Raw genomic sequence first — 13,873 nt, 5'->3', positions numbered from 1 at the left:
AGATAAGTGAATGATTACAATTTGAAATTTTAATTTGAAATTCTATGTTGCGTGCAAATGGCCTCCACATCTTTGCTCACAAAAGTTCCCAGCCTAACTCGTTCCTGTGTGTGGGTTTTGTGATGTCTGGTTTGTGATTGCTGACCCTAGTTTTAGGATGTTTGCCCCATTTAAATGTCTTCATTTGGCACACAAGCTCTTTTTCCTAGTGTTTCGAAGCCATTGACCAGCTTGGCCTCTTACATTCCACTCTTGAAGAATGTACAAACCTGTGTTCCTAATGTCTGTCTGGCTGCTCTCCGCTCCTTGTCCCACAGCTGTTAGCCAAAGATCCCAAGCAGAGGCTCGGCTGCCAGGCGGATGAAGGTACTGGAGTCAAAGCCCACCCGTTCTTTAAGAACATCAACTTCAAGAGGCTGGAGGCCGGCATTCTGGATCCTTCCTTTGTGCCCGATGTGAGTTCCTGTTCTCATGTAGTTGATGTTAACACTGTGAAGCCTGACAAATGAAGTTATATTTAGAGGCTCAGACTGACCAAAAATGCAATTTAGTGCAGTTGCTCATATTTATATGGCCAAAATGTCAAATCAAATTCTGATAGCTTGTGATGTAAACCAGTGAGATTATTGCAGACTACTTGTATAACATGCATATAAATAACAGTTTTTACTCTGTATCGCTCAATAATATGTCTTAGTAAGGTGGTATTAAAATGCCTTGTTTTACGATTAAATCTCTGTAGTTGTTGAGGGTAAAAGATATGATGCAATGCAATATAATGACGATTGACAGATGTTCAAATAAACCTTCCTCAAAATCCTGATGCATCATATTTGATACTCACATTTTAACATGATTTTTCAACAAAAAAAAATGATGCATGGATAATAAAGTAAACCAATCAAATGTTCACCTTGAAACATTGCCAACACTTTTAAAGTTATTCTTACATTTACATTTAAAAATCAGTAAATATTTTACAGCAGAAAGGCCCGTGAACCACAACTTGAAGGGGGAGGTGTTTTTACAATTATTCTACAAGGCCTTTTACTTACAAAAAAAGTATCAATCAGATAACAGGTTTTTAAGGAATGTTAATGTTGAACATTTGAAGGTTTTAGAAATTTGCATAGGGTTGAATTCTCTTATTGCTCAGTTTTTCACTTTTGTTTCCCTTCTTTGCTTATTTCATAGCCCAGGGCGGTCTACTGTAAAGATGTTCTGGACATTGAGCAGTTCTCCACCGTTAAGGGTGTCAACCTGGACCAAACAGACAATGATTTCTACTCCAAGTTTGCCACTGGCAGCGTCTCCATCCCATGGCAAAATGAGGTATAAAATCTTCTGCCAACATAATGCCATATGGCAAAAAAAAAAAAATCAGATAACACGATAATGAATCATTCAACCTGGCATCATCTGGCACAGTAATGAACAAGAAAAAATTTAAAAGGTTGCTGTCCCCTGGGTGTATAGCTGTTAATAATGTATATTAGCATGACTGGAAGGCTGTATTGACCAATCAGCATCCAGAACTATAATTATCCTTTCTGTAAAGATGTTAGAAAATAAGGATGGTTTGACCTTCTTATCATCATTTCTCTCATTTTGTTTATCTGTATCCGTCTGTCTGTCTCTTGCTATTTTGTCTGCTTTCTGTCCTGCAGATGATCGAGACAGAGTGCTTCAGCGACCTTAATGTATTCGGGCCTCAGGGGACACGGCCCCCTGACCTGGATTGGAACCAGCCTCCTGAGCCTCCTCGGCGTAGCCTGCTGGACAGGATCTTTAGGAGACATGTGAGGATCCCCTCCACCTCCACCACAGAGGAACACCCCAGAGAACACAATAGTTAACTACAGACCAGGTCAAACACCCCATCAGGACACCACACGCTCACACACGTAGAGCAGAACAGCAACGATCAGACTGACGCATTGTACCCAGGGGCCAAAAATAACTTTGCCACATTCATTTAGAAAATGTAATGGGGGGGGGGGGGGTTCAGTCTCTACACAGGAATTCACATGATCAGTTTCACAAATTTACTTATTTGATTAATGAGCTAGAAAGAGTGAAGTTTTTTTTATGTTTCTTCTTCATTATAAAATGTTTCTTTGTGGTATTTCTTTCAAAATCCCTAAAAGTTTATTTTTATTTCCGGTTTTAAATTAGATTTTTGATTCTTAAATTGTCAGTTAATTTTCAAATTTCACTTTATTTCATACTGGCCATAAAGCTGTATTTCTCTCACTCACTCTCTCTCACACACACACATTTTAACTATTTATTTAAAGGGTTAGTTCACCCAAAAATGAAAATTCTGTCAGTAATTACTCACCCTCATGTTGTTCCAACCCCGTAAGACCTTTGTTCATCTTCGGAACACGAATTAAGATATTTTTTATGAAATCTGAGAGCTGGATCACTCCTCCATAGGCTTCTTCAGGGATTGAACTTGCTGGCCTCGAAAAGTTATTAAAGACATCGTTAAAATAGTCCAAGTGACTACAGTGGCTCAATCTTAAGTTTATCAAGCGACGAGAATACTTTTTGTGCGCAAAAACAAACAAAAATAACAACTTTATTTCAACTATTAATTTTCTTCTCTGTGGGCCTCGAGTCAGTTCACTAGTGTAATAGCGTAAGCTTCTGTTGTTGTACGTTACACGCATCACGCACATGACCAGCGTCGGCGAATAGTGAGCCTACTTGTGACGTAGCTCTACAGAATCACACTACGTTAACTGACTAGAGGCCTAAAGAGAAGGAAATGAATAGTTGAAATAAAGTCGTTATTTTTGTTTGTTTTTGCGCACAAAAAGTATTCTCGTCGCTTGATAAACTTAAGATTGAGCCACTGTAGTCACTTGGACTATTTTAACGATGTCTTTAATAACTTTTCGAGGCCGGCAAGTTCAATCCCTGAAGAAGCCTATGGACTAGTATGGAGGAGTGATCCAGCTCTCAGATTTCATCAAAAATATCTTAATTCGTGTTCCGAAGATGAACGAAGGTCTTACGGGGTTGGAACAACATGAGGGTGAGTAAATACTGACAGAATTTTCATTTTTGGGTGAACTAACCCTTTAAGTCCACTTAAAAGAAATGATTTACAGGGACACAAATACTATAGATGCAGTCAAATGCATGCACATAATCATGGACAAGCGGCACACAGCAGATCTTCACAATATTTAGCGTCACTCTAACATCAGCACCTCATGATTTTGTTCTTCATATTTTTATTTTGTTGTTTTACTGGGAGAAATACACTACAAGCACTACGCAAAAAGTTTGGGATCATAAAGTGTTTGATTGTTTTTGAAATAAGTCTCTTTTTGCATTCTGCGTATATTTGTCATTTATTCCTGTAATGGCAAAGCTGAATTACTCCAGACTTCTTTTGTTACATTATAAATGTCTTTACTGTCACTTTTGATCAATTTAATTTGTTTTTTCTGAATGAAAGTATTCATCTCTTTAAAGAATTGCTGACCCCAAACTTTTGAATGGTAGTGTAAGTGTTTTGTAAATAAACCACAAAATAACTAGGCGTCCTAGAAAAGTAATCACCTTTTATGTAATTCAATGCCTTAAGTTACTTTTGTATTTTATTTTCTTGCCCAAGATGCAAGTGATTCTCAAAACGATAGCTACACATGCAGAGATCTATGTTGTGAGGCAATACCCACATTCTGATATTTTGCACAACTGAACTGAACTAAAGCACACTCATATATTTTCATTCAGCACCCATTTCTGGAGAAAAAATGGAGAAGAAAGAGTTTTTCAATTGATTTAGGGAAAAATAACTACACTAAAAAATGATTGTTGGTTTAACTTTAAATTGTAAGGCACCCAGGTAACTTACTTTTTTGAGTTCATTGAAATAAAAAAAATTGAGTTAATACAACAGAGATTGGTTGAATAAATAGAAACTCAAACTATTTTGTTATCTGAACCACAATAATTATCTAAGTTGATTTGAGAAGAGATTAAAAGTTGTGATAAATCATGAAAATAATTTTTTTGCAGTGTAGTAATGTGCATTACCCCCCAACACTGCTGGTGAGTGTTAATTTTGGACCCTGATTGTACATGTCTATATGTGAGAGAGAATTTATGAATCCTAACTAACATTAATTATTTTTATCTGTCATTTTCTCTCATCCTTCAGCATCCAGAGGTGACCATCGCTCAAAGCCGGGTCTCGTCTTCCAGTGTCAACTCTGTTGACTCCATGTCACACTCTGCCCCCTAGTGGACAAATCGCTGCGGGACTACCGGGGACAAAAGCGAGTGAGTGATAAAGAGAGGAAAGAATAAGAGTGAGGAACTCCTCCTGCCCTTTAAAGACCAGTCGACAGAGCGTGGAAGAGTCCGTTTTCCTTGCCTTGGCCCACACTATCCATCAATGGCCCCGCCGAGAGGACAGGAGACAAAACAAAAGTCCTGTTTAAAGACCTTTATTTATCCGTTTTGTGACAGAAAGGAGAACATTTATTCCTTCACCTCACGCTCCCTCAGGATTGCTGGAACATTAAAGAGCCACTGACAATGACAGAATATTAACTCATATTATTCAGGGGATTTTATTGACAAAGAGAGGCCTCCACAGGGAATGGGAAGGGGGCTTTTTAATTTTTCTTTTGCAAAGGAAAGCTAATATAGTGAACTTAAGAGACTTATGCACACACTCACAAACACACGCACACTCTCGTTTCTTCCTCCATCCCTCTCGTTCTACCTACCCACCCCTTTTATCTTTCCATCTACATGTAACACCTCCAACCTCAACCCAAAATGTGCATTGCCTTGCATACTCTCAGGCCAAAGATAGAGCTTATTACAGGAAGACACGTATTTGAGTAACGTTGCCATGTTTCGCTGCAGAGAGTGATGAAAGGCCTAAAAGCACAAGGAAATAAGGAGCTCATTGGAGCTGTATATTCTTTCCTTCCCGTGTCATCTGCAAATTTTGTGATATCACTGAAAAGCAAACTCAATTTGGCAGCTTCCGCCTATTCCAGTCCACTCTAAAATCTCATCTTCTCCAGTCGCCGGACACTACGTGGTCTGCAAACATAAGCTAAAAGTATCAGTTCCTTTGTGCATAAAGACTGTTGACCGTAGTGAAAGGTGGAGCCATCTCAGTGGGCGTGGTCTTTGGGTAGGTAGCCAATCACAGCACAACAAATCAGTCAGGGAGTTCTTCTCATTTCATCGCATTATTCATAAGTGGCTTATTTACCCGATTTACAGAAAATAAATTATACTTCAGCTTTTCAGAGGCAATTTGGCATTGAATCAGAGGATATTGCTGGACTCTTCAATCTGAGCTACTGTGAGATTTTGAGCTGAATTTGTATCATGGCAGCTCCAAGAGGAGATAGAATTGACCATCTAATAATACATCTACACAGTCAAGCATTTTCACTTTCTAGGACAACAAAGCAGCTTTTTTCCAGATTCGGTGTGTAAACATGCCTTCATTTAATCACATTTCAACCACTAATAGACTGAAACTGGCACCACTTCACTTCAGCCTTTATACACACACACACACACACACACAATACAGCAGACTCATGAAGTTTCATACCTCAGCAGCTGTTTTTTTTCCAATCAGATGCCAACTGGTAGAAAGACATTTCATTTATCTTCCCCAACTGTAAATGTACGCATTTAAAGTGTCCAGGATTTCAGTTGTATAGACATCATGGGAATCCAGAACACACAGCCCTAAAAATACATTCATATCCCGTGCATAGAGAATACATGATAGTTTTGGAGTGTTCAAATGTTTCTTTAAGAAAAATTGATAATTTATAAGTAACAAAACGGAGCGACTCAAGAAGGAATAGAATATGTATCTCAACCTCATAATCTTGCATTTACAATACCATTCCAAGGTTTTTTTTAAGCCTCAGAGTTCAATAGAGAATCTCAAGACAAATCAAGTGTATTAAAATGATGACTTGAAGCTATTTCACGAGTACGTATGCTAAGTGCCATGTAATTTCCAATCATTAAACTGATGTGTGTTTACCAAATTATGCATCAATTATGCCATTAATTTACAGTGCTAGAAATTCCCTCTGAAGGGTTTAAAGTGAAAAAGTGTATACTTAGTGTAGGTTCTAACATTTCAAACTTCTCATCTGATGTGTGTGTAATAACTGGTTATTGCACTGTATTATGACATGTTACATAAATTGCACTGCACACTGCATGGTCAATCAACTATTCATCGAGCGGGACCAATGTGTCTGTTAGAAGGTTAATGGTTTAGGGGTCTGATCTCTGTGTATACTAGTGCCATGCTGTTGTTCACTGTGGTGAGACTTTATACGCCACATACTTGTGATGATTCATGGTCACTTTCAGGTGAAATTTAGAAAAGAATCATGTTAATTAATTTCTCCTATTTTAAAAATTTGTGGCCAATGTTGACAGTTTGTTTGGAAGTACTTTATTTACCATTACAGGGAATATTCTTCACTTTTGCCACATTGTTGCGTATCTAAATTGGGGAATCTTCTAACCACAGTTGGTTAATTGCTATAAAACGTATTAACTTGATGCTCTGGAATCTGAGAGTCGTGTTACTGATTTTACAGTTAATTTGAAGCAGAATTTCCCCCAAGTATGCATTGATAAACTGCATATTATTTGTGTAATAGTTCATTAAGTGTTTCTAGCACTCTATATCATGAATAGGGAGTGATCTAAACTGATATGAAATGCTATATCGGCAAGTAAATGTTGATTTGGTCTATGGAAACAAAGGAAAGGTTTGTCACTTTTTTTTCCTTTTTTCACTTAAACAAAAGGGTTGTAAATTGAAGGCCTGGTGGTTTAAACTTCAAACTTATTGGTTTGTATTTCTACAGTATCCTCTGAACTAATTTAACAGCTGTGAAGTTTAGAAAAATGAACCTTTCCCAGACTAAGAGTTAATGCTTTGCTTATGTATACTTACTGTATGTCCTCCATACGTACAACAATGTGATGAATGAACTGGTGGTGACGTGTGTAATTGCTGCATAAAAGGGAACTTTGCCTTTAAAACAATGACCAAACTAAAAGGGAACTGAAGTGATATTCATTTGGCAAGTAAAAACTGAAATTAGAGACTATGAGGGTTTGAGAACATGGCTCCTTTTGGATTCATTTTTTGTATAGGTCATTAGATAGAAAACCCCAATGAAGTGCCTCCTTTTTAGTAGTCTAGTCCAGGTTAGTGCTCATGATACGGTTTGCACTTTGTGTGTCACTTCAGTCATTCACACAATGTAAACATGCACACGCACAAACATACATACACACACACGTTTTAAAGAGAGGTGTTGTACTACGCTGACTGCATGTGAAGCCAAACCTGACAGTCCTTCTGAATAAAACCTGTGCTGGCCTGAACATAACTGTGTAGTTCTTTTAGAAATGTGAATGTGTTTGTATTATGATAACGTACGTGATTATCATGAGCGATAAATAAACGTAAAAAACTTTGAGTAATAAATGGGAAGGAAAACTGAATTATTTTGGTTTAAATGGTTTTACTTTTTTTAAAAGACTGTCAATTTAACCTTTTAGATTGATGCGATTATAGACTAATTACATTTAATGACTAATTAATATTTCTATTAATTATATAAATTAATAAGTAATTTGGGGGAAAAAAGGGTTACAGTTTATTTTAAGGTGTCATTGTTACAATGTAATTATACATTTAAGTACTAAGTAATAATAATTAACTACATTACAATAGGGTTAGGGTAGGATTAGGATTTGGTTGAGAGGTAGTTGCATGTTATTATGCATAATTTACTGTTATTACTATGGTAAGTTCATGTAACATGGACACTGTAAAATAAAGTGTTACCAAAAAAAGTAATATGTAATTAATTCAGAAGGGTGGTGATGGCGCAGTGGATAAGACACATGCCTTTGGTGTGAGAGACCCGGGTTCGAATCCACTGTGAGACACCAATGTGTCCCTGAGCAAGACACTTAACCCCTAGTTGCTCCAGAGGCGTGCGACCTCTGACATATTGTAAGTCGCTTTGGATAAAAGCGTCAGCTAAATGAATAAATGTAATTAAAGTTTGTAATCCATTGACCGCTATGGTTTGCACCTGTTCCAGCGTCATTGACACAGTCCGTGGCTGTTCCATACCTCCTGATTAGAAGTTTGTCTGATAAAGGTTAAGGCTTAAAGTATAAATTACTCTGAGGGACACAAGGTTGTGGGTTAAGGTGCTTTCACTCATAAAGACACTTTTCCCCCACAAGATATTTCTTCAATGTTCTTGAACAAGTTGATTTTACGTCAAACTGAAACCCACAAGTCATTAAACAAATATTTTCATAGAACTAGGAAAGTTTCCATTGCCGTTGAGTCCAAGGCTGGATCGGCCTTTTATTGTTGTCAGTGATGGAGAATTGATTCGTTGCAGCTTTGATATGGGTTTGTGTAGCACAGCGTGTAATAAGATGTAACCAGGATTTGCAGAATACACCACTGCTTACATCTCTGGTATTATTGAAAGCTAGTCACTTTAAAAGTACACACAAGTTGTTACCCAGGTTTATTTTGGGAAAAGCCACTAATTAGGCCTACCTTCTTTTTTGGGGGGGGGGGGATGGCACCAAGTGATGATGTCATTTTATTTGACCCCTAGGAGTTAGGATGATGATGATTTTGAACATTTTTGGCTGATGATTTGTCATTATAAACTTGTCCTCCTGAGTGTTTCCGGCTTATCATGCTAAAATATATCTGTAGATAAGTAACACTGTTTGTTGTGACTTGAAAAAGACGGACAACATAAGTGTACAAACCAGTGTTCTGTGTGGGTAGTCTTCAGGCACTGGCCGTTATCTGTAACAACGTGTTTATAGTGGTAACAGATAGGCCGTCGTGTTCACTGCACATCCTTGACACACAGGGTCACCCCCGTGCTTTGAGTGATGGTGCTGTTTTATCTGCGAGGTGACGAGAACGCAGCCTTGTCTGACGGGGCTATAAAGGGAGCGAAGCAGGCAGCTGTTCCTCAGATTCCACTTCTAACTCACCGTGCCCACATTTCAAGTGTAGTCATTCATTCATCGGTTAAGAAAATTTTATAATGTTGCCTGCAACGGTCAAACTGTGTGCTGGCATTTCCTACAGGCACGTGAGAAACATGACAGGTAAGAAGTTGTTTCATGTTTTTTTAAAAATATTTTTATAATATGTATTTATTCGAGTTTTTATATATTGTCTTTTTCTTTCACAATCAGGTTTGAGGAGGAATGCATTGATTGCAATTCATCATGAGCTGAAAAAGCTTTCTGGACCTGGACCTAGTGCTTGGATTAACCACGTCCGAAGAAGGAGCTCACTTCTCAGTAAGATAACTTCCTCACAACTTGAACATTTATATTACAGAAATATGGATGCTGTAGACTCCAATAGCTAATAATATTAGCCAATTAAATTCTTAAAATGATTTACTCAGTTATTGTCCTGTTTAATTGTCTGTTCAAAATAATTTAACCAATATTACAGGAGCAGTGTCCTGTTGTTTTGAATATTAGTGAGTGTGATATTGCTTTTGTACAAAAGATATATAAACAAAATTTCAAAATTCAATTTAGACAGCATTTCCAACTATTTATCTATTTTTGCTTCAATCACTTGCTTCAATCACCTTTATTTATATAGCGCTTTTTACAATACAGATTGTATCAAAGCAGCTGCACAGTGATAACATAAAATTAATACAAGTTTGTTTCTAGAAGAAAATTGCATCATCGTCCTCCTGACGTACGGCAGATCAATAATATTGTTGCGTTGTGGTCGTGTCCAGGCGCAGGTTTACCATCTGATCTGGATACGGCCCGGATCCGGCTGACTTCAGTAAACCTCGGAATAAATGGAAAGACTAACATTAGCGTAGATGCCATTCTTCTTATGACGTAACGAGTACATCGGGTGTTTTAGGAAGTGTCCCCGGTTCCAGCTGACCTAATCTATGCAGCCTAATAATCATTTAACTGATTTGAATAATAGAAATGTGTAATGTGAATGCCAGGGACTGTCTTTATGTTCATAATTTTGTTCATATCTTAAATAGTTATGAACAAAGCCACAGTAGAATTGTGCATCTGTGCGCAACACAGTAACGGTATCGTTTTAAATGAATCAGCATTTTGATTGTGTGAATGATTTAATTACTTACTCATAAAGACAATCACTTGTTTTGTTCTTGAACAAATGAGTGTGTTTTAATGAATTGGTTTAGTGAATATAAAGACAGTCCCTGCATCTGAAATTGCATACTTCCCTAAATAGTACAGTAGGTGAAAAAAGCTGTACCCGGATGACCTAATACTTCTGGCAAGATTATGAAGTGTTTATCTGATGGACACTTTACTATCCCATGAGGCCACGCCAGAGTAGATGTGAATTGCAAAGCAACTCAATGGATGTCAGAGGTCACATGACAATGACAACATGGCGGATGTACAATATGTCTGGATTTCATTCATACTACAACCATTAAGAATGTACTTTTTTAACGGTGAAGTAGGTTCTTTATAAAATGTAGAACCTACTCAGGTGAATTCAAGTAAATTGGGACACTTTTTGCTTTTGAGATGACTGGGAAAAATGTCCCAATTTACCTAAATTCACCCCTATGCGATTTTGGACACAGTTACTCACTTGTTTTGTTCTTGAATGATTCAGTGTTATTAACGAATTGGTTGAGTGAATGATTAAATGACTCACTCATAATGACGCGATAATGAGTCTCTGCATCACAATATTACGACTTCCCATATAGTAGGCTAAAAACAGTATTTGACAGTATGAGTCATGTGTTTGAATTAGACCTACTGCCAACAGGATTCCGAAATGCACAAGTGATGGACTCTTACTATCAGTTAGTCACTTATTTGATTCCTAAATAATTCAGTGTTTTTGAACGAATGATTCAGTAACGTATAAAGACACTTCTTGCCACCTACTGGCATAACAATGTAATTTGCAGAAGGGGTGAAACAAAATTCTCCACCATTTTCACCGAAATGCACATTTTCTTCATAAATCTAGTATGTATTTGTTGTTTCTTTATGGAGATGATCATGTATATGTGTGTGTTTCTTTGCACAGGTAGTCGGATTGCAGAAGAGACGTTCAGTGAAGCTGAGCAGTGCTATGTGCAGCAGGGACAGGAAGCTCTGCAGAAGTCTATCAGCATCCTCAGTGACCAGGACGGCTGGCAAACTGAGATTGAGACTGTAATAATAATAATAATCATAATCATTCATTCCGATGAGGCCACGTATAGATGCCTTATATGCATGCATATTTTATTATACAGTTTTATACAGCACTTTGGTGTCCAAGGCCTTTAGAGCTGCAAACCTTTTTTTTTTTTTGCTCATATATACTATAATTATAATAATTAAAACTGTTTTTTTATGTGGGTTTTTCTCTCTCAGGTCAATGGAGATAAGGTGATGAGTAAAGTATTACCAGACATTGGGAAGATTTTTAAGTTGGAAGTGATGCTTGAACAGCAAACAGATGACCTTTATGAGGAGCTGGTGGATAACATGGAACAAATGGGGGAGTGGAACCCCAATGTCAAACAAGTCAAGGTGGGTAGAAATAGATCTACTGACTGCCAGATTCCTATGCTGCAGGCCTGTGTGCATTTTCAGTCACTGCACTTTTGAAGGACTGCCTATCTTCTCAGATCTTACTCACAGACCTCCATCACAATGTAACAAAACATACAGCTACGGTTGCTTGGAGATATTTGGTATTTAATACAGTTTTGGTCCCTCTCAGATTCTTCAGAAGATCGGTCAGGATACTATGATCACACATGAGGTTTCAGGTGAAACACCTGGAAATGTGGTCGGCCCACGAGATTTTGTAAGTGTCCGCTGTGCCAAGCGCAGGGGATCTACATGCTTCCTGGCCGGAATGTCCACTCAGCACCCTGGAATGCCTGAGAAGAAAGGGTTTGTAAGGTAAGTGAAAATTTTAACCAAATTTTCCCCATCAAAAACTAAAAATTCAAACCTCTTGCAATGTATTAAATTAATTCTTATTTTCTAAGGGCTGAGAATGGACCTACATGTATTGTGATGCGACCAAGTGCAGATGATCCCAATAAGACAAAGTTTACCTGGTTGCTCAGTTTAGACCTTAAGGTAAGCCAATTGCCCTCTCGGTTAAAAGGGGAAGTGAAGTATGCAATTTCTTGGATGTTAAATAGCCTACTTTCTCTTATTCCAGATTAATATGTATAAGCAAGCCATTGCTAGGCTGATTCCCCTAAAAAGTTGCACTGTTGGTGCAATCAAAACATTGCTCTGTTTTTGATTCGACCAATAGCATGCGTTTGAGGCGGCAACCAATAGGGGGAGTCTTCAGGAAACTTGTTAGAAAATTATTTAAAGTTACTTTTTCAGTTTTATTTGGTGTTTCTAGTGGCTTTAAAAATGACACAGTTTACCTTTGAAGCAGCTGTGAATTTAAATGATAATTGATAGTTAATGCTTTAAATGGTTTTTAATAAGGAAGATCTACAAAAGTAAAGTCACTCTCAATGTAGTATCAAACTATGCTTCCAAATAAGCTTAAGTGTTCTAATGTATGGTTTGTCCCTGCTCTGCAGGGATGGATCCCGAAAACTGTCATCAACCGGGTACTTTCGCAAACCCAGGTGGATTTCGCAAATCACCTCAGGCACAGAATGGCATCCAATGGTAGTGTGGAAGCAGCCATTGCCTGCTGATGTCCACATTTATACCCTAAAAACATAGATGTCACAACAAAGGCAGATTCTTTTCAGAGTCAAGCTCCTCCCACCCAAAGTTGTCACCCCCATTCAAGCCTACACTTGTGGGCCTAAACATTTCACACAGATACAGAAGTTAAATTGTCCATCGAAGCAATATGCTGCTCTTTGTTCAAGCCACACAATTTAAAATGTATTCACATTGCATGCACAGAACTGACCCAAAACATTTATGCTGTAGGTTGCTGGGTCATTGTAATGGAGGTTTAGTAAGTTTCGATTTCAACCTGGTAAACTCAGTTGACTTCCTCCATCACCTCCATTTTGTGGCTTTAACTTCCTTTTATTCACTCACATACTTCTGCAGAACACCACTGACTATCAATTTATGGGTTTATTAGTTCATGTTTTATCATTGTTTGTGTAAAAGAAGTATTTATTTTAAGTTAATATTATTGCATAACCCTGGAAAAGGATGTCTGCTAAATGAATATTTAATAAACCTATTAAAATGACAAACTACAATATCAGTCTTTTTTGTTCATGGTTGTATCAGAAGAGGAGTAAAAATTATGACTGAAGCCTCATTTTGCAGACTGAGTAAGAAAATACAGGAAGTAGCTTCATCAACATACTTTGGCAAGCCACTCAGCCAGTTACATAAGCAAAATGCCCATTAGCGTCTCAGCGATGTTCAAGCAAATTGCCCCCGGAAAGGGTATGTGACTCGTATTACAGCCAGAATATTCAGTCCATAAAAATGTCTTGTCGTCTGGACTGAATTAGCATGAGCTTGCCAAAGCAAGGAGGTGTTTGGTCATTCACATGTGTTTTAGGAACTTCTCGGCTCCTTGAAGGTCTGTTTGAGCCAACATTGCACATAGCAGGAAATGAGGTCAACACTGATGTCCTGGCCAAAGGCAGGCCACATTTGCCTTTCTAATGTTTTTCATTTTTTTCCGATGCAGTTGGCCATTTCTGATTATATTAAATCAATTTCAAAGCAAAAGTTGTGTAAATGACCCCTCTGCATTCACGGTGTTGGGAGATTTCTGAAAGACACATGT

The 13,873-nt window shown here is 37.8% G+C and overlaps 2 protein-coding genes across 4 annotated transcripts in view; both read left to right on the top strand.

Moving 5' to 3' along the window:
* Window positions 1–5,352, top strand: part of grk5l (G protein-coupled receptor kinase 5 like) — a 56,948-nt gene extending 51,596 nt beyond the window's left edge. For 2 of the 3 annotated variants that reach the window (XM_056246708.1, XM_056246710.1), the window contains exons 13-16: window positions 318–455; window positions 1,195–1,332; window positions 1,668–1,799; window positions 4,181–5,352. In XM_056246708.1, coding sequence (XP_056102683.1) covers window positions 318–455; window positions 1,195–1,332; window positions 1,668–1,799; window positions 4,181–4,264 — 492 coding nt within the window. In that variant the 3' untranslated portion in view covers window positions 4,265–5,352. Of the gene's footprint in view, window positions 1–317; window positions 456–1,194; window positions 1,333–1,667; window positions 1,868–4,180 lie in introns of all 3 variants that reach the window. The other variant, XM_056246709.1, reaches the window with a different exon arrangement.
* Window positions 5,353–9,056: 3,704 nt separating this feature from the next.
* Window positions 9,057–13,325, top strand: star (steroidogenic acute regulatory protein). Its single transcript, XM_056246716.1, has 7 exons — window positions 9,057–9,198; window positions 9,289–9,396; window positions 11,165–11,292; window positions 11,497–11,655; window positions 11,849–12,033; window positions 12,123–12,216; window positions 12,684–13,325. Exons 1-7 carry the CDS (start codon window positions 9,135–9,137, stop codon window positions 12,801–12,803), a joined length of 858 nt encoding a protein of 285 aa, XP_056102691.1. The 5' UTR covers window positions 9,057–9,134; the 3' UTR covers window positions 12,804–13,325.
* Window positions 13,326–13,873: the final 548 nt, after the last annotated feature.

This window comes from Rhinichthys klamathensis, unplaced genomic scaffold (genome assembly GCF_029890125.1).
Source record: "Rhinichthys klamathensis goyatoka isolate OS25496 unplaced genomic scaffold, OSU_Roscu_1.1 h1tg000040l_1, whole genome shotgun sequence".
Classification (NCBI taxonomy): Eukaryota; Metazoa; Chordata; class Actinopteri; order Cypriniformes; family Leuciscidae; genus Rhinichthys; species Rhinichthys klamathensis.
This window is presented reverse-complemented; position numbering and strand designations above follow the sequence as displayed.